This window comes from Mustela erminea, chromosome 1, assembly GCF_009829155.1.
Source record: "Mustela erminea isolate mMusErm1 chromosome 1, mMusErm1.Pri, whole genome shotgun sequence".
NCBI lineage: Eukaryota > Metazoa > Chordata > Mammalia > Carnivora > Mustelidae > Mustela > Mustela erminea.
The window spans coordinates 122526101-122551643 of NC_045614.1; the positions used below are offsets into that span (position 1 = coordinate 122526101).

Below are 25543 nucleotides of genomic sequence, written 5' to 3' on the forward strand. Positions count from 1 at the left end.
TTCTTAAAAAAAAAAAAAGTCAAATATAGAATTACCACATGATCCAGCAATTCCACTCTGAGTACATACCCAGAAGAATTATAAACAGGGGCTCCAACAGATTTGGAATGTCAATGTTCATGTCAGCAGTATTTATAATAGCCAAAAGTTAGCCTAAATATCTCATTGGATAAACAAAGTGGCATATAGATGCAATGGAGTATTAGTTAAGGCCTTAAAAATTAGTGAAACACCCACGCATGTTAAAACAGGGTTACAATTTGAAGGCTGTATGTTAAGTGAAATAATCTAGACACAATGGGCAAATGTTTTATGATTACACTTATATAAAGGGACCTAGAGCAAATTCATTGAAAATAGAATGGTGCCTGCTGGAATATGGGAGAGGAAGGATTAGGGAATTATTGTTTAAGGAATACAGAACTTCAGTTCTGAAAAAGGAAAGCTTTGGAGTTGGATAGTAGTGATGGCTGAACAATGTCAATGTATTTAATCCCTCTGAACTGTACACCTAAACTTAGTTAAAATGACAAATTTAGGTCATATATTACTACAATTAAAAAATACTTGGGGCACCTGGGTGACTCAGCCAGTTAAGTGGCTGGCACTTCATTTCAGCTCAGGTTATCGGGTCCTGGGATGGAGCTCTGTGCTGGGCTCTGTGCTCAGAGCAGAGTCTCTTGAGGATTCTCTCTCTCCCTCCCCACCACACTGTAAAATAAGTCTAAAAAAAGAAAGGAAAAGAAAAAGAAAACTTGGTTCATTCTTGATTTCTTTTTTTTTTTTTTGCTTATATGGATTTTCATTTGTCATTCCCTAGCTTTGAAAGTATCACCTAGTTTTGAATGTGTTCCTTCTGCCAAAGCAGAAAGCCAAATAAAAGAGGAAGTTCCTATCTTCTATTTCCTATTACATTTATATTTCTATTGCACACTACCCCGTAACCAAATACAGCTGTGGTTCTCAAACCTGACCTATTTAAAAAGCAGAATCCACAGCCACACCAGAACTAAAGAATCAGAAGCTAAGAATTGTGCTCAATAATTTCTTTTTAAACTCCCCAGTAATTCTCATTATAAACCTCAATAAGAACCACTTCAGTATTTTAGTATTTTATTCGGTGTGTATCTCAGCTGAATACTGACAGATAAACTGATTTTCCAGGGCTGTTGAAAGACCACATTCTAATTCTTTCATTAAGAAATGCACACATTTAGGAATAGGGAAAACTTCTAAGATTCCTTTCCATACTGAGTAATATAATATGAAAGATTGCACTTTCATCCCCTATCTAGACTCTTGTGGTTCACAAAAAGAAATAATATATTCACTCTATACCTAAGGCCTTTATAAGAACAGCATGGCTCCAGAAAGTCTAATAATCTCCACTGATCCATAAAATTTGATGGCAATATCATTATAAATCCATCCTAAACTGTAATTGCCTGTAATATATGCATAAATTATATATTCCAGTCATAGTGTATAAGGTTGAAATTCTTAGGCTGATATAAGAAAATACACCTATTTAATGTATGATGGCCTTGCCAGAAAATATATTTACATCGACCCAGTATCTTCTTTCATGTGGAAGAAAAAAATCTTATAAAAAACAAATTATCTTTAGAAGTTCTAGAGTACATTAGAAAACTGTCTAAGGGGAAAATATTACTAATTACATGAGCATAGACCCTGTGGTTTCTTCTCCTCCAAACCCATTTTTCACATAAACATCAAATACATTTTCTTAATACACAACCCTAAGTCAGTCTTGTAACTGAAACAGCATAAACGAAGGGTGCCAATTCTTCAGGTAACTGTTAAAGATTCAACTCCTTAGTCTAGCATTTAAGTTCACTGAAGTTTGATCACAAACATTTTAGGGACTGCCACAATTATACCGTATTTCAGTTGTTTGTTATAACAAAGACATAATTACAAGACACCAAAGAAATATAGATGGGTTGCATTCTCTACTTATTCCTTCATTTATAGGATACCCAGTAATGCCCAGATTTCCTTTGTACTCTTTCTGCCTGCTGCCTGATGTTGGGTTCTGTACACGCATAAACTTGGCTGCAGAGCTAGAGCTGTTCTCAGTAATGAGAGAATGAGCAAGGACTGTCCTTGCTGTATAGCCCAGGCTTTGAGAGCCTGCCAGGGTGCAAGAGAAGGCTTTCTATCCTTCTGTTGCTTCCCCCATGGCAGACAAAGCGTCGATTCTGCATCCAGTTATAACTTTTTTGTTTTTAAGATTTCATTTATTTATTTGACAGAAAGAGAGAGAGAGAGATCACAAGCAGGCAGAGAGGCAGGAAGAGGAGAGGGGGAAGAGGCTTAACCCACTGAGCCCGTCAGTTATAACTCTTATCTGAGGTCTCCTGCCATATCTTTAGAAATGTAATATCTGAACAATCTTAAAAGCAAGCATAATTTGGGGCACCTGGGTCAGGTGTTTAAGTGTCTTCCTTTGGCTGAGGTCATGATCTCCAAGTCCTAGGATCGAGCCCCATGCTGGGCTCCCTGCTTGCTGGGGAGTCTACTTCTTCCTCTGCTTCTGCCCAGGACTTATTCTCCCACACATGTGTGTTCTCTCTCTCAAACAAATAAAATCTTTAAAAAAATAAATAAAGCAAACATAATTATTAAACCAAGAGTACTTTCAATAGAGTTTACATATGACATTTGTTCTGCTGACATTTTGCAGATGTGCAGCTTATCTTTCAAAGGAGCCACAAATATCTTAGCACACCTTGCTTAAACAGACAATAATCATAGTTTTAAAAATCATATCTGTAATCCATAAGAGAAAAATTATATAGAGTCTCAGGCTCCAGTTGGGAGATATTCCTGAGGTTGCGCACAATATAAACAAAACTTCCTCACAGTTGTTCATATTATTCTTCTTGAGCTCTAGTAATTGCAGTCTGTGTTTTAGACTTATACTTTCCCAGCTGCATATTTAAATTCACTCTCCATTTTCTTTTTTTTTTATTTTTTATAAACATATATTTTTATTCCCTTCATTGCATTCTCTACCTAGTGATATGCTCCTTTCTTTGAAGGTCTTCCTCAGTTTCTCCCACTATGTGGTGATTTCCTAAACCCTTCCTACTGGAAATGAGCTCCCGCTACTTTGAATTCTCATTGCATTTGATCTATCCTCTCCTTGAGTCAAATAAACATTCTTGCACCAAAGAGGTTTGAATACAGATTTAATACCCTTTGTCAGATTATAAACTGAGAGCAGAAATATCATTTATCTTTCATTAACCCATACCAATATCTCAATGTCAGCCAATTTACCAACTAAGAAGCTACTCTTAAGATGATTTTAGGTGAATTTTTGGTTAAAAATAGCACAAAACTAAAAAATGAGCAGAAGATATGAACAAACACTTCATACAGATGGCCCTACAGACACATGAAAGGAAACTCAATAATCATCAGCGAAATGCAAGTCAAAACCACAAGGAGATATCACCTCATGCTTGCCAGAATAACTAAAGTCAACAAGGTAAGAAACTACAGGTGTTGCCAGGGATGTGGAGAAATTGAAACCCTTTTCTTGCACTGTTGGTAGGAATAAAAATTGGTGCAGCCACTCTGGAAAACAGTATGGAAGTTCCTCAAAACCTATCTATGATCAAGTAATTGCACTACTTGGTATTTATCCCAAAACTACAAAAGCATGAATTCAAAGGGATACACCCACCCCTACATTTACTGAAGGATTATTTATAACAGCCAAATTATGGAAGCAGCTCAGTGTCCATTGAATACTGAATAAAGATGTGATATATATATATATAAATATTAATATTAAATATAAATATTAAGTATACATAATGGAGTATTACTAAGCCATAAAAGGGAATGAAATCTTGCCACTTGCAACAATGTGGATGGAGCTAGACAGTATAATGATAAGCAAAATAAGTCAGAGAAAGCCAAATACCTTGTGATGGCACTCATATGTGGAATTTAGCAAACAAAAATAAGTAAAAAAAAAAAAAAGAAACCAAGAAACAGACTCTGAACTGTGTGTAACAAACTGATGGTTAACCAGAGGGGAGGTGGTGGGGAGGGGGAAGGCTGAAATAGGTGAAAGGGTTTAAAGAGTACACTTATGATGAAAAAATAATACAACAACAAAAAAATAATAAAGTTAACTTTTCCTGGAAAAAAAAATCTAAAATACCCATAGTGGCAGTCAGCTTTTGGATTTTAATACTATGTACTGTGCTACTTGAGAATCAACTATAAATTTTATTTTATGTATATTTTATAGTGTCTAATACATAAGTTATTCCATTAATGCTAACTAAAATATAGAAGACTAAAAATAGCACAACACTGTACCATGAATGAATATGGTGGTAACTGATACATTTTGATTAACTGAGCTAAGGGAAACGCCTCCTATCTATAACAATACATATAGAATCTTTTCAACTCCATCCTTTTTGATATATTCTTTATTATGTATTCCCCTTGTTTTAACTACTGTTAGGTTCAAGGCCTATAATCATCAGGTCTCTTGTGACTTCATTGATCTACCTAAAAAGCAGTAGGACACTGCAACCCTTAGATAGCAAGCACTTGGAATTGACTTATTTTATCATACTTGATAACAGTATCTCTGAAAGCAGTACACAATAAAATTAAATCACAGAAAATTTAGAAATCATAGCAATTTTCTATCATAGGAAATTTCTACATACTTCAAAGTCAACATTTCATGGTCATTGTTCTCCCCTTCTTCAAACTATTCCTTATCTAGAATTATCTTATTTGTTTACTTGTATGTTTTCTCTTTTCAACAACATGTACTCAGCCATCCCACTGCCACTAAGAATAGTTCTTGAGCAGGGAATCTACAACTTGAGCTAAAAACAGTGTCTACACATAACCGTTGTGTAAATCTTGAATGAGGGTATAGTAGTATTAAAACTTTCTTAAAATTGTATTTTAAAGACAATGAAATGCTATTTTTACCCTGGAGTCACAATATGCTTTTTGTTTTTAATTGAAAAAATCCAGACAATAAGCAATCTGACAATGGTTCCTAACCCAGGGAAGAGGAGGAGAAAACAACAAGGAGCTTTTATAGTACACACTACAGGTGGTCTGAATTTAGAGAGTCTAAACTGTGGGTTGGTGTGCTATGTGTCAGCATGTATTTTTAATAACTCTTTGAGTGATTTGTTTTCAGAATTCAATCCCAGAGCCCAAGCTCTCAAGAGGAAGGTCTTCCCCTATTCAGTGAATCACCCCCAGTCTTTTAATCTCCCTCCAGCAGCAAGCAATGCCAGGCCACCATAATTGACTTTCCTATGTCTCACTCATATGGAAAGTACAGCATACACAGCTACAGCATATACAGTCACAGACATTGAGAAAGCTAAAGCCAACAGTGCCAGACACACTGGCTAGATTATCTTTCTAGACCATGGATCTGTTGGGTTTTACCTGCTTAAAGATATTACAGATGACAGGTGACTACTCCCCCAAACACGTTGTACTAGGTCTCCTTGGTACCACATAATACCTTAAAGAGTTGGAGATCTCTTGAACCACTCTCCTCTGAACCAGTGCTAAAAAGGGACCAGTTGTTTTTTTTTCTGACTTGGTGCCCTGCCTGGCACATATGTCTACTTGAGAGGCAGTTAAGCGCTGGGACTTCAGGGGTTTAGCAGACAAATTGTTAGAATTTTCTGATGGGTACCCAAGATTAAGAAGAGCTTCACAGCCTTTGACATTTCTAGACTAAATCAAGCTGTATGCCAACCTCTCCTTCCCCAATACATTTTTAAAGAGTTCCAAGTAGCAAGCCAACCTTAAAAAGAGGTTGCAAAATGACATTTTAAGAACAAAGTACATATGCCTCAGGACCTCTGAACACCAGTTGCCTAACATGATTTCAAGATGAAGAAATGATGCAAATTTTTCAATAAAAAAATTGCTCAAGTATTTTTATTTAGATGTTAGATGTCAAATTATGATTTTTATATTCCATTGCATATAAATAATGAAAATATTAACAGGAAATTACATTCTTTGCAAAAATAAGACAAAAAATTTAGATGTGAATTTTAAAGTATACAAGAAAGTACATAGTTTTTCAGATTATTTTATAAGAACCATGTGTCCCCCTGGGTCCTAGTTAGAGTTCCCTTTTCAATGTAGGATATGGAAAGTTCCATCCTATTAAAGAGCTCTCTAGAAACTTATGCATGTGAACAAAGTTAAATTATTAGAATTATCCAAAATTAGTTTCTATTGTGAGCTTCACAACCTTAATTTAGCTAACAAGATTACGGATAAAGAATTTTAACTAGCCAAAGGAGCACCAAAAATGTTCAAAGCTAACTGAAGCACCTGGATGGGTCAGTCGGTTAAGTGGCCTACTCTTGATTTCAGATCAGGTCATGATCTCAGGGTCCCCAGATGGAGCCTTGGTTGAGCTCCACCCTCAGCAGGGGGTCTGCCTGAAATTCTCTCCTTCTGTCCCCACTTCAAGTAATTTGTTTTTTTTTAATTTCCAAAGCTGATCAAGCCAAAGGTGTTAGGTCAGAAAAGGAATGTTAGAAAGTTACAGGAAGGAGATGAGAGCAATCATAAGTGCAAAAATGAGAGCAATTTGGAGCCCTTAAAAGAAAGGGCAAATAGTTCTATCAAAATAGTCCAGTGAGACAAAGTGTATTAAAGCAGAGGGCAAAAACAGGTATTTGTTTTAATATAAACTCTAAAAACTCCAAACAAAAGAACATATTTAATAAAGCAAAAAATAAGAAGTGTACTTTTTTATTGAGGACAAATTAAAGCATCCTCCCTAAACATTTATTGTAAAAATGCACTCAAGCAGAATAATTCCTTCACCAATATTTGAGTCCTGTGTTAATATGCAAATGCATATTATACTTTTATCAAGTCTATGATCAGATGTTCTTCACAGTCACCTTAATTATGTTTATACTGTTGATAATATGTTTAAGCCTGATCTTCCTTCTGTAATTTCTCCTAGTGTCATGGTTATATTTCAGTTCATGTCAGTTTTTGTGTGAAAAACACTCCTGACCCTCTTCTCTTATCCATGACTCAATTCCAGCCTCAGCTCAGACGCATCACTCTGTTTAGTCTTTGTTAACAACCCCAGAGTTAGGGTACTTCGTTCTACAGCTCCCTATATGAACTATTATATTAAAAATGAAGTACTATGTTAGGAAACTGCTCTTTACTAAATTATTTAACAGAAAAAATTTGTTTTTTATTTTTTTATCTCCATGGTTTACCAAAGAACCTGATATAAACTAGATACTCTGTTGTTACCTACTGCAAGAAGCCCATACAGAAAAATCCTAAAATCTTGCCACTGTGGTTAAAATAATGCACTAAGGGGGGGGGGGGGTGCTGGGTAGCTCAGTGCGTTGTGTCTGCTTTCAGCTCAGGTCATGACCCCAGAGTCCTGCTCAGTGGGGAGCCTGCTCCCCCCCCCCGCTCCCTCTATCCCTTCCTGCTGCTCATGCTTTCTCTCTCTCAAATAAAATCTTTAGGAAAAAAATAATGCACTAAGCTCACATTGCACACTGAATAAGCAAAACCACAGCAAATATTTTTATATAGATTTAATCTACATGGCAATAAAAAGCAACTGTTTGAAGGTATGAAATTCAATCAACCTGTTAGGACTTTATTTGAAAACAGGACTTTTAATATGTTACTGATACTTATTTTCTTGTTTAAAAAAATGAGCAATTTGAAGGTTTAGTAATTTAAGAATTTATTACCTTTTTATTTCTTACACACTGCTCAAAAGAATCACTAAGATCAACCATCCTTACATTCAAAAGATTACTGATATTTGGGAATGTATATAAAACAACTTGCAACAAGGACATCATTGCAACTATGATTTGAAAAAAATAGCATTATCAGAAGAAATCAATATTCAGTTTTATTAAATCTTGAAATACATATGCATATATGTATATGTGTGCATGTGTATATTCCTAGAAATCAAAACTGAGACAAAGTTGAATAGTAATCTTTTTTTTTTTAATTTCATCTTTCTTTTTATTCTCAAAATATGGGATTACAAAAGTCCTAGGGGTATTGGACTGTGATGGCCCTTACGGGGGGCTCTCCTGCTTTGGAGGAGTCAGAACTGAGTCCCCAGGAATGTGAATGCATTACATCAGAAGGACAGCAGTAGCTACTGTGCCAAGTTCAACAGCCCAAGTCACATCCCCGCCATAGACACAGCAAGGGCTGGGCTCTAGCTCCTGAAGAAGGAGGTAGGGAACTGATAAATGATTTGAGGTAATGATAAAAAAAAAGCCTGTGCAGAATGATCTGGTGGGAAAAATGGTGAAGGTGAAGGACAGGGATCTTCCTCTCCTTTCTCCTACTACTGAAGGGCAGAGGCACGTGACCCCCAGCAAGGGACCAAAGTAGACAGCAGCTACTTGGATCCCATTAGGGAAAGGCCAGATCACTCCAGCTCACAGGCTTTGGCAGGTGGTGGGATACTGGCCATAAGAACAGAGACAAACTGTTCCAACTTTTCTGCAGCTTGTCTTCCAGCCTCCAGTACTTCCTCATGACTGGCCTTCTCCTTGGTTTCATAATCTAAGACGACTTTGTTAGTGATGAGGGAGAAGCCAAAGACTCGAAGTCCACAGTGCCTTGCAACTATAACTTCTGGAACTGTGCTCATGCCAACAGCATCTGCCCCCAGCTTCTGCAGCAGCCAACACTCTGCCATAGTCTCAAAGGAGGTGCCTGCCAGCATCACATAGGTGCCTTCCTTTAGCTCTCTCTGCTCCCCCATATGTTTCCAGGCACTGTGAGCCTTCTGCCTCATATCCCGGTCATAGGCATTGGACATGGCAGGGAAACGAAGTCCAAACCTTTCATCATTGGGCCCCATAAGAGGATTCACACCACTGAAGCCAGGTAAGTTGATGTGATCACGGATCAGCATGATATCTCCGACCTCAAACTCAGGGTTGAGTCCTCCAGCTGCACTGGTGACCACTAGGGTGTCCACACCCATAAGGTAGAAGACCCTCACTGGGAATGTCACCTTCCAGATCGAGTAGCCTTCGTACATGTGGAATCTGCCCTGCATCACCACACAGGCCTTGCCATTCAGGAATCCAAACACCAGTCGACCAGCGTGACCTGGTACTGTACTTTGGGGAAAGTTTGGAATCTTGCTGTAGTCAAAGCTTTGGGTCTCCGTTAATTTATTGGCCAGATTCCCTAGCCCAGAGCCACAGATAATCGCCACTTGAGGTCGGTGCTTGGTTTAGCACAGAAGCCATTTACTCGTTTCCTCATAATCATCATACGTAAATCGCTTCTCGATGGCGCCGCTGCCGCCGCCCTGTGGAAGAGACCGCCCTTGGTCTCCCGGATGCGGTCCGCTGAGCCGCTCCACGTAGCGCTGAGCTGTACCGGCCCGAATAGTAATCTTTTTATTAAAAAATTTGAGAGGGACTTATGGTTTGTCTCCCTCCCAATCCCAAATCTCACAAAACAAACTGAGGGTTGCTGGGGGGAGGGGGTTTGGGAGAAAGGGGTGGGATTATGGACATTGGGGAGGGTATGTGCTTTGGTGAGTGCTGTGAAGTGTGTAAACCTGGTGATTCACAGACCTGTACCCCTGGGGATAAATATATATGTTTATAAAAAATAAAAAATTAATTAAAAAAAAAATTTGAGAGGGAGAGAGGGAGCCCACCAGCAGGTGGGGAAGGAGCAGAGGGAGACAGAATCTCAAGACGTCTCTGCACTGAGCATAGAGCCCATCCAGGTGCTCAATCCCACAACCCTGAGGATCACAGCGTGAGCCCCAAACAAGAGTCTGACACTTAACTGACTACACCACCCACGTGCCTCAGTAGTTATCTATTTTTAACATAGTAGATTGTGAACATTTCCTGTCAAACTAATCTTATAAAATATTTGTAAAAGTTTTCTAATGCCCAACATATGGATGTGCTATAAATTAACTGTTCCATTATACTAGGATATTCTTCAAATATATTTTTCAATGAACATTATAAATTGTGTATTTTCTGATTAGGTTAAGAGAAAAAATTTTAAACGACTTGGGTTTTTTTCCTCCCCCTCCCGTATTTTATGTATGTGACATCATGCTTTATGTCTTTTTATCTTGTAAACCTCTTGACCAATTTTTTCTTAAGATTTTTATTTATATGACAAAGAGAGAGAGAGAGTGAGAGAGAGACAGCACAAGCAGGGGGAGCAGCAGGGAGAAGGAGAAAAAGGTTGCCCGCAGAGCAGGGAGCCCAATGTGGGTCTGGATGCCAGGACCCCGGGATCATGACCTGAGCCAAAGGCAAATGCTTAACAGGCTGAGCCACTCAGGTGCCCTGCTGATTTTTATACATACAGTTTATTTCACTACTTTTGTGCTTTAACCTTCATACTGGTTGTATATGTGATTAAGCTACTATTATGTTTGTATGTACAGTGAAGTTTTTTCTTAATTTTCTTATTCCTGGTTACTCTCTTTTCTTTCCAAAGAGTTTCCCTTAAGTTTTCTTGTAAGGCTGGCTTAGTGGTGATAAATACTCTATCCCAAAAGGCTGTCATTCAAGGTTAGAGACAGAGTTTCTCAAACAAAAGTTAAAGTAGTTCACCACTGAATCGGAGCCTTTAAAATTAAAACAGAATAGTTTCTTTTTTTTTTTTAAAGACTTTATTTATTTTTTTGACAGAGAGAGAGATCACAGTAGACAGAGAGGCAGGCAGACAGAGAGAGAGGGAAGCAGGCTCCCCGCCAAGCAGAGAGCCCGATGCGGGACTCGATCCCAGGACCCTGAGATCATGACCTGAGCCGAAGGCAGCGGCTTAACCCACTGAGCCACCCAGGCACCCAAAACAGAATAGTTTCAAGATAAAAAAGTAACACTTGCATTTTAATATCTCGCTGTTTTCAGTGACAATATTTACATTATAGACAGTAAGAGGAAAGATCCTAAGATTTTGCCATTACATCACAGAAACTTCTGGCAATAGAGTTCTGAGGATACTATCTAGATCATTCTATCTATGATTATTTACTTCTTCAGATCCCACATAAAAATACCATCAACATTTAGGACGTATAACATTTACTAAAGAGACTGCAAAAATATAATATTCCTTGGTATACACAACATCAATGTGCACATAAAATTCTAACAGTGTTTCAAATAAACTACTGAATTTCAAATAATCCATTTAATTTAAAAGAACCCTACTTAATAACTTCTAAAATAAGGAGATAGCCCCCCCCTAAAAAATGCTTGATAACTAGGCATTTTCAAAGCCACAGAAGAAGTATGATATTTGCCTTTTAGAGCGTGCACTCGAGGTAACTATCACTCAGAAATTAACAGTTCAGGCTGTGGCATGGGATCCACGTAATCCAATCCACGTGATGCCAATGATTTTATTTCTGATCTTCAAAGTTCTCATGAAGTGAAACATACACTGGACATAGAATCAGAGACTCTTTAACATAAAATATAGAAATTTAAGTGTTTACATGTTCAAAATGTTACTGAAATTTGGGACTACACATAAAATATGCAGCAAAGTCACTTTTGTCAATAGTGTTTAAAATCGTATCAACAGGGGAAATCAAGTCTAATTTTATAAAATACTGATAAGAATCTGAAGTGATTATAATCCCAAATAAAAACAGAAAATAACACTGAAATTCTCCAACAACTTGAAACATTGTAAATACTGTCAAATTTAAGTTGATAGCACATCAAGAAAAATGGTAAAATTGTAATGAGTAAAAACAAAAACTAATCATATATAAAGATTTATTTCTAATAATTAAAAAGTGAAGAGCACAACAACTTTTCTACTTATTTTCATTTTCTACTTATTGGCCCAGGTTGGCCTATTATCCCACAGACCAAAGGAAATAACTGCCACTAGAAAGAGAAGATGAAAGCCTTGCACTCTGCAGTTATGATGTGAAAACTAACATGACTACCACCCACAAGTAAATCATGAAATATTACAAGTATATTTGAGAGCAAAGCATATTCAATAGTGGATTTCTTTACACAAAATACAAAGATTAAATTGAATAGAAGTTGTATTTTTAATATACTGGCACTCGGGCCCAAATCCTGTCAACCAACATTATTACTATGCACAACAGAAGAGTCTACAACCCTGCTCTCATACTCAGAAGGTATTTTAAAAACAGGGCAGAAATTTGACACAAAATATGTGGGTGGAGGTATAATATACAGCTGTCAGGTAGAACAGGATCTTCTGAGACTATAATCTATGTATGACTAAAAAAAATTTCAAAGGAATGAAGAGGACAGGAAAGAACACTACCATCCTGATGCCTTCCATAACAGGTCATAGAAACTAGAAAGACCTACTCTTAAAACTCAACAGCTAAAATGCTACATATTGAGTTTGTAACTTGAAAGCTTTAAATAATCTGTAAATAAATATTTGTTGACACTAGAAAAAGAAGTCCAAATCTTTATATACATTATTTAACCTAATTCTCTCAGCAACTTAATTTAGTACTACTACTTGCATATTACAGGGAAAGAAATCCACAGCCCAAGTTATTAGATAATTTATCCAAAATCATGTAAGTAGAGTCAAGTACAGATCATTCTCACTCCAAATTTATGCTTTTGTAGTACACCCTACTGTCCACCATATGGAAAAGCATGCACTTGGCCAGACTATTTATTTAATGATAAATGATGACCAGAAGCCTCAAAGGAAATTCTTCTCTGGTGTGTAAAGCATTAGGATTCAGTAGCCAATCAACTTACATCAAACCTTACAACTCTAGATTTTCACTGAGGAAACCCTGACTTCTCAGGGTAAGGCAGCTGGTCCCAAAGTAATTTGCCTCTAAAAGGAAGTAGTCTATTACCTTGCCTTAAATAATGCAGCATTCAGTTATTACTTCCTGCCAGAGTGACAGTTTAAGCACAAGGCATTAAAAAACTGTTTTCTCCTGTTCTAGCTGTCTGTTATTTATTGCCTCATACACTACTTGTCTGGAAGTGATGGATAAATATTTGAAGGGAAGGATGCATCATTCTGGATGCTCCATGAAATTCAGGATGGATAAAAGTCAATGTTTAAGACTCATCTATTTTTAGATTTCTACCTATAATAAGGTAAAAACAAGCTTTAAGTGTTGTAAAAGACTCTTCTAATAAAAACAAAACTTGGCTTTACCAGTTTCTGTACGAATTTTTAAAGAATAGTTCCTATTCCATTATTTAAAGGCATTTAAGTCTTGTGAAAAATAGTGTGTCTGAAACAACTAGGTTGTCTTTGACAAGATATTAAGATTGACCTATTCTTTGCATTATGTTCACATGTAACAAAGAAGCAATGAAATACTAGTACTGTCAGCTCAGTTGCATGACAGAGTTAAACCATAAGTTTTACACCAAAAAATATTTCTTAAGAAGCTAGATTTAGGGGGTGCCTGGGTGGCTCAGTTGGTTAGGCAACTGCCTTCGGCTCAGGTCATGATCCCAGGGTCCTGGGGTCGAGCCCCATGTCGGGCTCCTTGCTTGGCAAGGTGCCTGTTTCTCCCTCTCCTTCTGCCTGCTGCTCTGCCTGCTTGTGTTCTCTCTCACTCTCTGTCAAATAAATAAATGAAATTAAAAAAAAAAAAAAGCTAGATTTAGGGTGCATGGGTGGCACAGTCTGTTAAGCACCCAACTCTTGGTTTCCACACAGGTGGTGATATTAGGATCATGAGTTAGAGCTCCATGTCAGGTTCCAAGCCAAGTATGGAGGATGCTTGAGATTCTCTTTCCTTCTCTCTATGCCCCACCTGTTTGTTCTTTCTCTAAAATAATTTTTTTAAGTCAAGCTTTATTTCATAATACTGGCTAACACTGAGAACTTAACTATATTTTGAACCAGGAACTGTACTAAAAATTTTATATAAATTATTATACTTAATGTGATAGTTCTCCCCCTGATATCTAGTGCCTCTCCTTCACCTCCTTGAGTCTTTGCTCAAGATTACCCTGATGAGGCTTTCCCTTATCTTACTTAAAATTGGAACGCTCTCTATGTGCCCTATTAGCTTTTTACGTTCCTATAATTTGTCACTATCATGTAGAATATATATTTTACGATTTGCTAATTGCTTATCTTCCCAAATGTGAATGCAATCACCATGAGGGCACAGATACATATAAATTATTTACATACTTTCTTCAGCACCATAGTCCCGTTCCCACCAGTGTGTGGTACATAGCAGATACCCCAAAATGTTGATGCAATGAAAATGTTTCGTCTTTGCAAATATTGTAGATATTAGCCCATTTTCTTAGGAAAAAAGGCTTAAGTGATAACGTGATTTACTGAATTAACTGCTCAAGAAGATTTGTGCATGCTCCAACTTCAATCCTCTCTAGTCATTATACTGCTTCTAGGAAAAAGAATCATTCCCACTGAAGTTTGTCTCTTTGTTCTGCAGATTTATCTGTTTTTGAATAAATTATGAATGTCTAAAGGTTATAGCAAAGATATACACCTTTTAAATACCCTTCATGACTGGTCCTCTTTTAAGAAGGTCATACACTTTGGATGGGACACAAATGGGGTGGTGAGGGAGACCAAGGATTAGCTCAGACCATCTGTATCAACCCTGGAAATCAATGTGTTGACAGATGTCACAGCTAGTTTTCCCTCCTACCCAATAACCTTAATGTCATGAAACATTCGCTGAGACCAAAAAAGTTATATATAATATTTAAGCTTATGTAAGGACTTTATATGAACAATAGTGAAACAAAGATGTTTAAAAAATCCTCATACCGCAAATAACACATATATAATAAATACATTCATTCTGTCGTGTTTGTCTTGTTTATTTTTCCATTCTTCTTTCTCTCATCTATTCTGAAAATAAAGTCAAGTAATTTGGTTGCCCATTATACACACCCCATATATATACTTATTCTTTTTTCTGCTTCCAAACAATCAGCCACAAAGGTTAGTCAGCAGTTGAGGAACTTAAGGAAAATGTATTTTGTCATTGCTAGAACAGACAGAAGGTTAAATTCAGAAACCAAACTTATGAAGAAAATATTTTAGCCATAGGAAATAGGAAAGAAAATCCTCCAGTCGCTCCTATTTTTCCAACTAACTCTTTTCCCACCACTCCCCTGGACTAGAGTGACAAAGTTATAACAACATTGGTGGGGATTTTAAGACTGGTATTGCATAGTTAATATAGTTGGGTAACTCTTTGGAAAGATAATTTGACAAAACTCTTCTTTTTATATAAATGCTTTTTTCACTCTTTATGGAATTAGATATGGGATATTGTGGAATAAATCAGAAGATATTATCAGATAAAGAATACATAACCAAGAGAGGGAAAGAATCTGATGAAAGGATATTAACAATATGCCAAGAATCTATGGGAAGTGAAAATGGTACTCCCTAGACGGTCACAGAAAAGCATGATCATGCCATGGTGAGCTCTTCTGGAGTGGTAAGTGTAAGGCAGAACCAAAAAATTATGAAAGTGCAAGTGGAAGGGTTTCTTTTCCTAAGAAAACTGGAAATTATGTACTTGAACCCAAAGAAGTCCCACTAGCAAGACTCATTAGCTTTATGAGGCAGATCCCACCTAAAGAACTACTTGTAAACATGTCACAAGAGAACATCCTAGAGATAAGCTATAGCTTCCAATACCGACTATAACTCAACTCCAATTTTCTGGTTATCAAATTAACATAGAGAAGCTACTGAAGTAACTAATGCAATCAATTTTGTCTATCTCCTTCTCCTATTGAGTTGTTTCTTTAACACTAAGTTATGACTAAGTCAAAAAATCTTAATAAAGGTAGTGACTGAGAATACCAAAAAGGAATACAGGATGGAAAAGGAACAGTGAATCATAATCCAAATGTCTGAATATTTTCTTCTACTCCTGTCCTTTTGAGAAGGGAAAATATCTAGAAACATATATTTTATAATCAAATGTATCACAAATTCATTCAAAGGATACTAGCTCTTAAATGAGTTGGAAATTTAGAACACTTAAATTTTTCTAGATTTTAACATGATTGATAGTAAAAAATTCATGACCCAGGTTTTCTCCAGAAAGGATAACTAAAGAGCTCTTATGTACCCTAAGAGCTATCTTTTGCATCTTTTTAAAAAGACAAAATACCTAACTAGCTAAAGAGTGACTTCAGGGCAAGTCCACTGAATGATTAATAATCATTAAGTCTTACTTTAAAGGAGTTGTAAATAATCTTTTAGTTTACCAACAATATGAAAAATTATATTTGTGTTGCAGAAATGTGTGGTTTGTTTTTTAAATGAGTAAGCATTTTATTCACAATGTATTACCTTTCATTTAGGCTACAGGAAAAGCTAATTAAAAAGTAAGCACTGTAACATATACATTTAAAAGTTGCCCCAAATATCACTTTAAAACTTGCAATATAATATGCCATCTATCACATTCCTTATGCATAACATTATGCTAATAACTATCCTTTCAACTTCAGAATTCCAGCGCTAATCAGTCCACTTGTGGTCCAGGATGAAATTACTCATTTTCTTGCCTACTACCAAGAACTGTATGCTTACTTGAACATTGGTTTTGCATGCATAGGACTCACGTTGTCTCTGTAACATGCATATATACACAGTAAGAAGCGAATATAGGGCCCTTTAACAAAAGCCCACAACAAAGATGAAGAACAGTCCCTATAGAAGGGAACTGCCATATTTAATACAAAAAGGTGGCATGGTATCAGATTTAAAATTGGAGAGAATATACCTTCCTAAAAAATGATTTTTACTTCTTATATCATATTAAAAGTATATTATAAACATACTACAGTATAAAATTACAAGCTCAAAAGTATTGTCATACAATTCATTTTAACAATCCCTATTACAGCATGCAAATTAAAAGTGCTTCTGTCAATGCCCCTAAAGAATTACTAAGGCAAATAAGACAAGCCCCCCCCCCCAAAGGAAATTCTTCAGCCAATGATCAAGCTATTTAATTTTCCTCTATTCTGAAACAACTAGCACTTGTTGACCCCTCATCTTAGGGGCATGGAAACTGAAGGTCATATACCCCTAATTAATCAGTTATAGGACTCATTTAGGACCCTAAAAACAACTCCTCTGTAATCTTTTTTTCCCTGCACAGCAAAGGCCAATTTGTTATATAAAAACATAATTGTTCCTAAGTAATAATATTGCCTCATAGGTGTAGGTCATTTGTGATAAGAATGGTGTGCAATACACCCAATATTAGCATTTGACTAAAAATCTTCTCGAGGATTCTTTAATTTCTATGACGTAGGATTTAAAAACAAATTTAAGAACAATTGTGTTTTTAATCCTGTCTTTTTTCTCTATCATCAGTCTCACAAATATTTTAAGGCTAACTATTAGAAATCTTACAAATATACACAGGAAGAAAAAAATGAGTCATCTCTCCAGACACACATTCCTTAAAACGTTATATGATCACAGTAGAGAGAAGAACTAATCTAAGAGTGAGGATAACCAGTATGCTTAAAAAGAAAATCAGTGAATGAGAAGAGTTGGGGGTGGGCACTCAGAGTTCTGTATAATGCACAATAAACCATGATTCACTCAGAAATAACTTAAAAAAAAAAAAAAAACGCTACAAAACGTTGGAAGAGGAGGAAACAATAGCTCTGCCACCATTATTTTTTTTCCATACTACTGAATCATCTTGATAAACCAAAATTCAAGGACCCTTTGGGAATCTAGATTTCAATTCAACCTCTGCAACTAACTCAGTATGTTCTTGATTAAGCCATTTAACTTCTATGGGCCCAATTCTTACATGTAAAATAAGGGGACAGAAACAGGTAATCTTTAAGATTTTCAACTCTAATACTCTATGCCCTGTATCTTGAAATACTTGAGGAACAAAGACTTTTTATAACACAGGTGTAAGGAGAAAGTTTTTATAAATTTTCTTGAAATAATTTATTACTTCATTATCCCAATATTCTATCCACAATACTGATATCTGATAGAATCATACTTGTTAATTTGCATATAAATATAAATTGTCTCAATTTTGAGATGCCTGAGATCAGAAACCATGAACCATGATTATCTGAGACTAATAAGTAGGCTCTTAAACTGGCACCACATGAGTGAAAGAATGAAAGTAAAAGGTGGACACTAATAGTTCTGCAAAAAAATCAATCACCTTTGTTAACTATTCACACTAACAATCTGATTTTAATTCTCATATATACAAGGAAATATATATAAAATTTGCACCACAAATCAGCTGGAATAAGACCATTATTCAAAAATTATTATTAATTCTATTTGTCCATTGGAAAGTAAAAGTAATAATTTTCTTTACTTATTTCAGTGAAATTCCAGAAAGAAAAATATTTCATTGAATATATTAAAATTTAAAAATACAAGAATAACTTTCATATTCTCTTTGGTGATAAAGGCCTCTATGAACCTGATCCACAATCGTGAAAATATTTAACCACTACAATATATTTAACTATTTCAGAAAATCATAATGTGTGGAAAAAGGTTACTACAAATACAGCTTTAAAAATGAAAAATAAGGCAAAAAAAATTGACAGAAAGTATCTAATGCACAAAAAACTTCTTAAACCAAGATTAAAATCCCAACATACTAATAGAAAATTAGGCAAGATTATGAATAGGTTAAGTCAAAATTAATTAAATGTAGTTCAATTTCATTATATCCAAAGAATGGAACTGAAAATAGGATTAGCAGTTTCCATATCTGGCAAACAAAGATGAAACCCATTACAACATTCAGAATTTCTTTAAGGCACAGAAAAAATCCATACATGTTTGGTACAATTTTCTGCAAGAGTGTATAATACATTCAAACTTAAAACTGACTTTAGCCTTGGCCCAAATATTTTAAGGAAGTATTCACACTTGTTTCTTAAATTCTACATGAATGAAATCATAAGGCATTTGTCTTTCTCTTCTTTCATTTAGCGTCATATGCTCTAACTCCATTATTGTCCTTGCAAATAGCAAAGTTTCATTCTTTTATTCTGCTAAGCAATATACATTGTGTGTGTGTGTGTGTGTGTGTGTGTGTGTGTGTGTATACCACTTCTTCATTCATCGGTCGAACACTTGGGCTATTTACATAATTTGGCTATTGTAGATAATGCTGCTATAGACATTGGGGTATACATACCCTCTGAATTAATATATATTTTTTAAGATTTTATTCATTTGAGAGAGTGTGCGCTCATGCATGCCCAAGTGCACACCCAAGAAGAAGGAGAGGCAGAGGGAGAGAGAATCTCCACACTGATTGAAGAGCTCGATGTGGGGCTCTATCTATGGACCCTGAGACCATGACCTGAGCTATAATCCCAGGTCAGATGCTTAACCGAGTCACCCAGGTACCCACTGAATTAGTTTTTGTATCCTTTGGGTAAATACCTCGTAGTGTAATTGCTGGATCCCAGGGCAGTTCTCTTATTTTGAGGAACATCCGTATTGTTTTCCAGAGTGCCTGCACCAGTTGGCATTCTTACCAACAGTGTAAGAGGGCTCCCATTAATCTGTATCCTTGCCAATACCTGTTTCTTGTGTTATTAACTTTAGCCATTCTGACAGGTGTAAGGTGACATCTCCATTGCAGTTTTCATTTGCATTTCTCTGATGATCAGTGATGTTGAGCATATTTTCATGTGTCTGTTGACCATCAGTATATCTTCTTTGGAACAATGTCTATTCATGTCTTCTGATCATTTTTTAATTGGATGATTCATTGTTTGGGTGTTGAATTTTATAAGCTTATATATTTTAGATACTAGATATTAACCCTTTTTCAGATAGAATATATTTGCAAACGGCCTATTTCATAGATTGCCTTTCAGTTTTGTTGATTGTTTCCTTAACTATGCAGAAACTTTATTTTGATAAACTCCCAATAATTTATCTTTGCTTTTTGTTTCGCTTGCCTCAGGAGACCTATCTGAAAAGAAACTGCTATGGTTACTGCCTGTGTTCTCCTCTAGGATTTGTATGGCTTTAGATCTCACATTTAGATCTTTCAACAATTTAAAATTTATTTTTGTGGATGGTATAAGAAAATGGTTCAGTTTTTCCAACACCATTTGTTGAAGAGACATTCTTTTCCCATTGTATATTCTCTCCTACCTTGTCAAAGATGGACTATATAGTTGTGGGTTTATTTCTGGGGTCTCTATCCTGATCCAATGAGATATATGTCTGTTTTTGTGCCAGTTGTATACTTTATTGATGACTACAGCTTTGTAATATAGCTTGAAGTCTTGAATTGCGATGCCTCCAACTTTGTTTTGCTTTGCTTTTTCAAGGTTGCTATTCAGGATCTTTTGTGGTTCCATACAAATTTTAGGATTGTTTGTTCTAGCTCTGTGAAAAATGCTGGTGGTATTTTTGATAGGGACTGCATAAAATGTATAGAATGCTTTGGGAAGTACAGACATTTTAATATTTGTTCCTCCAATTCACAAGCATAGAATTTCTTTCCATTTCTTTGTGTCCTCTTCAATTTCTTTCATCGCTGTTCTATAGTCCTCAGCATTCTGGTCTTTCACTCCTTTAGTCAGGTTTATTCTTCAGTATCTTATTGGATTTGGTATAATTGTAAGTGGGATTGATTCCTTCATTTCTTTTTCTGATGCTTCATTATTGGCGTATAGAAATGCTACAGATTTCTATAGGTTAATTTTGTATCCTGTAACTTTGCTGAATTCGTTCACCCAGTTTTAGCAAGTTTTTGGTGGGAGTCTTTAGGGTTTTCTATGTAGAGTAGCATGTCATCTACAAAGAGTGAAAGTTTTATTGCTTCCTTGTCAATTGAGAGGCCTTTTCTTTTTGTTGTCTGATTTCTGAGGCTAGAACTTCCAGTATTGCACTAAATAACAGTGGTGAGAATGGACATCCCTGTCTTGTTCTTGACCATAGAGGAAAATCTCTCAGTTTTCCCCACTTAGGGTATGAGCTATTGGTTTTTGCATACATAGCCTTTATTATGTTGAGGTATGTTTCCTCCAATCCCCCTACTCTGTTGAGGGTTATCATGAATGGATGTGTACTTTGTCAAATACTTTTTCTGCAACTACTAAAAATATCATATAGTACTTATCCTTTTATTAATGTATCATGTTGATTGCTTTGCAAATATTATACAAAAAAGTAGTCTCAAAAGTGAAATGCCCAAAGAGGGCATTAAAGAGATATCCAATGTAGTATATGATCTCCATTTGGTCAGATTACAAAAACAATTATCTATTTGTACATATACATAGGGTTATCTAGTAGTACTCAGCAAATATTTTTAACTCAGCAAATAAACTCAGCAAATATTTTTAATTAAAAAATTAACATTTTTATACTTTCATTTTATATTTGAATGCATTTTAATTATAAAAACTTTGAAAAATACATAAAAGCATAAATGATAAAAATATTCAAACTTTATCATACCACTTAAGGATATTAACACTGTGGGAGATAGTCTTCTAGTCTTTTCCAAATAAAGTATGTTTGCATATAAATGTATTTTTATATACCTCTATTGGAGTTAGCTGAAAATATAGTTCATCATTTCCAACATAACATTTCATAAATACAAATGTATTTCAATGAATATATATATCCTTGTATATATTTCTGATTATTTAGGGTAAAAACTGGTCTCCAATGTTTAAAATCTTTTCAAATTTCATTGAAATTTCTTACTACTTGGAAATTTCAGGTTTTGTTTTATACAAAACAAAATGCCTTCAAAAGGTAAAAACTTCCATATTTTATGGGCTTTTGTTTTTATATTTTATGAATACCACAGACAGTAAAAAGGAATGATCTGAATTTAATTTGCAGCAATAAATCACACTTAAAAGAATTCTGAGGATATTATCTAGATCATTCTATAGGAATATTCAGTACCTCAATCTACACAAAAATGTTATCAAAGACTTTCTGAAGTATAATATAATGTCCCTAAACACCACCAATGTGAATGTCAAGATATAACAGTAATTCAAATAAACCACTTAATTTAAAATAAACCTCCTTGATTAGCAGCCTGAAAAAGCAAATATAGCACTCAATAGTGTTTGACTACAAACAAAGTGCTTTCAGAGTTACAAAAGAGAAGCAATCATAGTTCTGCCTTTCAGAGAATGGAATCCAGGTAACTATTAGTTACTCTGAAATAACTTTTTAGGTTTATGACATAGGACTAGGGAAGTCTCATCTCCACATGATGCCAATGATTGTATATCTGACATTCAAAATGGAGATGACAGACCTGGAATAAAATGTGCATGGGACTTGGAACAGAATTTATGTTAATTCTAAAATTACCTATGGCTCCTTGAGCAATTCCCATTTCCCTGCCAAATATTATAAATTAATACAATTATGAAGAAGTGAGATATTATGCATATGTATAACTGCTTCAGCAATTTTAAGATTTTAAATGTAAAATATTTTTTTAAAATCTTGAAAATAGCCATTTTCTGAACCTTTCATACTATGCTCAGTAAAATGTTAGCACATGTGAATTTTACTCTAATTTTCTTGTTAAACATATTGCTAATCCTAATTTACAACTAAATAAATCAACCTATTTTCCAAATACTTTTCCAAATACAAATAAATTTCCAAATGCTTTTGACTGTTTCAGAAAGTTTTATATGAAGTAATTTGTGTCTTATTTACATTGTACAAGTCTGAATCTTTTAAAAAACCATTCAGATCCTGAATCAGTCAAAAAATTGATGAGAATGTTAAGATACTGATAAAACATCAAAGACAGATTCACAAGATTTATAAATCAGAGCAGCTGGAAAAAACACTTAGAAGTTGCTATAGAGGGACACCAGGGTGGCCCAGTCAGCTAAGCAGCTGACTTTTGGTTTTGTTTCAGGTCATGATCAGAGGGTCATGAGATTGAGCCCTGTGGCAGGCTCTGCACTCAGCACAGAGTCTACTTGAGATTCTCTCTTCTTCTCCTGCCCCTCTCACTCGTGTGTGTGTTCATGCTCTTGCGCTTGCTCTCTCTCTCTCTCTTCCCTTACCAATAATCTTTAAAAAGTTGTTACACAGTACCTAATACAATCTAAACATTAATGTTTTTCTATTTATTCAACAAATGATGTAACACTGGCACACAGAATCTCATTTAATCTTCTAATCAATCCAAGAAAGCAGGTATTATATTCCATTTACAAATAAAGAGATAAAGGCTCATACTAAAGGATTATTTAAAGCTTATGTGAGAAAATATACATTGCCTACGTTTTTTCTTCATGGTAAGAAGACACTCAAATAGCATCTTGTTTAATTCCAAAAACTCATGTGCCCAGATAACGGCCAATATTTCCCAGACTAGTTATATCATGTCACTGTATTCAGTTAATTTAAAAAAAAAAAGTTATTGGATAGAAGCTTCAGGAAACCTTATTTAAAGGAGCATAGATGGCTGTCACATTCTTCCCCCAATTCTTCCTACTTCCAATCCGAGTCTGAGGACTAGACCTCCTTGAACCAGGATGAAATCTTCAAAGTCCCATGCCAAGGATGGTGAAGCAGAAAGCTGAATGCTACTAAAATTATGAAGCCACCTTACAGATGAGGGCTATAACTCCCAAACTTTTCTCTATAAGAAAAAGCTAACTTTTATTTTGTGTATCAGTGACTGATTAGGCTTATTATAGACAGGGCTAGATCCTAAGTATTTAATCTGTATAGTCTTATTTTCCTTTCTACAGTGTTATTTTATAGCTGTGGAAACTGAAGTTCAACAAGGTTAAGTTAAACAAGGTCAAGGTGGTATTTCTAAATAAACTGGAGATAAGGATTGAGCTAAGATTTTTCTCTTCATCAAAGTGATATTTTCTATGTTGCCACCACCCTATGCTTTACATATGCATCTACAGACCAGGCATGTTACATTTCCAAAATACGGTTTTCTCCTATATATGTTCTCCCTGATCATTTTCTCATCCTTCACTGCCCTTCATTTGGTGATGAGAACTATAGTTAAGTCTTAGCTCTGAGATAATGGGAACAAGTCCCAGTGGTAATCTCTTATCTTTCAGAAAATGATCCAATTGCTATTTTCCATTGACTCTCTTTTTCTTCCTTGAAAGCAGACTTGTGCAATAAAAATTCTCCTTCTTGTCAACAAATCCTCTTAGCATCACATAATCATCTTTTCATGAAAAAGTAGCTAGGGGAACATTGCTAGCAATTTCAACATGTTCCAGGTTTCAAATTACTAGAGAAGCTTGCAGCAATTCTGAGCTAGAGGAAACCAGAAGTGTGTAGACACTGGACTGTCAAATACATCTCCTTCCTTAGATTTACAGTTATTTTTTCTATGAGATGTCTAACCATCCACTGAGATGCTATAATCATATATTCTTAAGGTGACAGCATAATCTGCTCTCCTATTCAGTACATTCAGTTTGCCTAAGGTTAAAAGCAGAATAGGCATCAAAAAATACCATCTTCAAATTAATAAGATGGATGGCCCATTTTGGTTTTATTATTTAGACATAAGCCGAATCATGTAATTAGCTCACTAAAAGCATTTTGACCTAGTCCCTAAAAATATTTCATAATTTGAATCCAAATTAACTACTATCCTGAAGTCACGCAAGCTCATCAAAATGAGATTTATTTAAGTATCTTTGTGAGGAAAATACACAAGTATTTCTGTACCCAATTGGAGATCATTTTTATAATCATTTATCAGTCCCATTTTGTTCTCCTGGATCATAAGCTCCCATGACAGTTCCTTGGCTTAATCTTTTGGGGTCTTTAAATTACTCTGATTGAAATATCAAACTGCCTTCCTTAGGCCAGAAATTCCTAAACTTTCTCTATTTATGGTGTTCTTGGAAATGTTTTTATAGTATTCTAGGTCAAATACTGAATACTTCTATTTAATATGGGGTTAGTTCAAAACACCTCGAAGAGTATGAATATTGTAGCCACTTGAAGATACATATAAATTGAACGAGGTTCATATAATATCTAATAGTGCTGTGTTTCCCGCCAAAATTTTTGTAGCACCCTTGTGCATTTGTACAGCATATAGGATGACTTGGTACCCATTTTTAGTTTCCATAATCTCAGGCACTGTTAATATTTAGTCTATGAGCATATCAAAGGCAGAGACTAGACTCATTTATGCTTGCATTCCCAGAGACTTGTACAATATCTGGTACATAGTGGGTATCAATATTTGTCAAATGAAAGAGGATTAATATAGGTGATAAAATGAATTAATATCGACTTAAGAAAAACTTATTTCTGGATGAGGCACTTTGAAATATAGGGTGGTGATACAGAACAGTGATAGAGAATATGCATTCTATATCATTTTAGATATAGGACTGTGCTTCCCTCACTTATAAAATGGGGACAATAGTAGGATCAGCTTCATAGGACTCACAACAGA

At 35.4% G+C, this 25543-nt stretch overlaps 2 protein-coding genes across 2 annotated transcripts in view; both read right to left on the minus strand.

The window, feature by feature from the left end:
- NAALADL2 (N-acetylated alpha-linked acidic dipeptidase like 2) overlaps nucleotides 1–25543 on the minus strand; it is a 1358868-nt gene that overhangs the window by 1128900 nt on the left and 204425 nt on the right. The window lies entirely within an intron of this gene.
- The window catches only part of LOC116590694 (purine nucleoside phosphorylase-like), a 53189-nt gene continuing 35719 nt past the window's right edge, over nucleotides 8074–25543 (minus strand). The window contains 1 exon segment of the mRNA XM_032342862.1: nucleotides 8074–9478. Coding sequence (XP_032198753.1) covers nucleotides 8495–9478 — 984 coding nt within the window. The 3' untranslated portion in view covers nucleotides 8074–8494.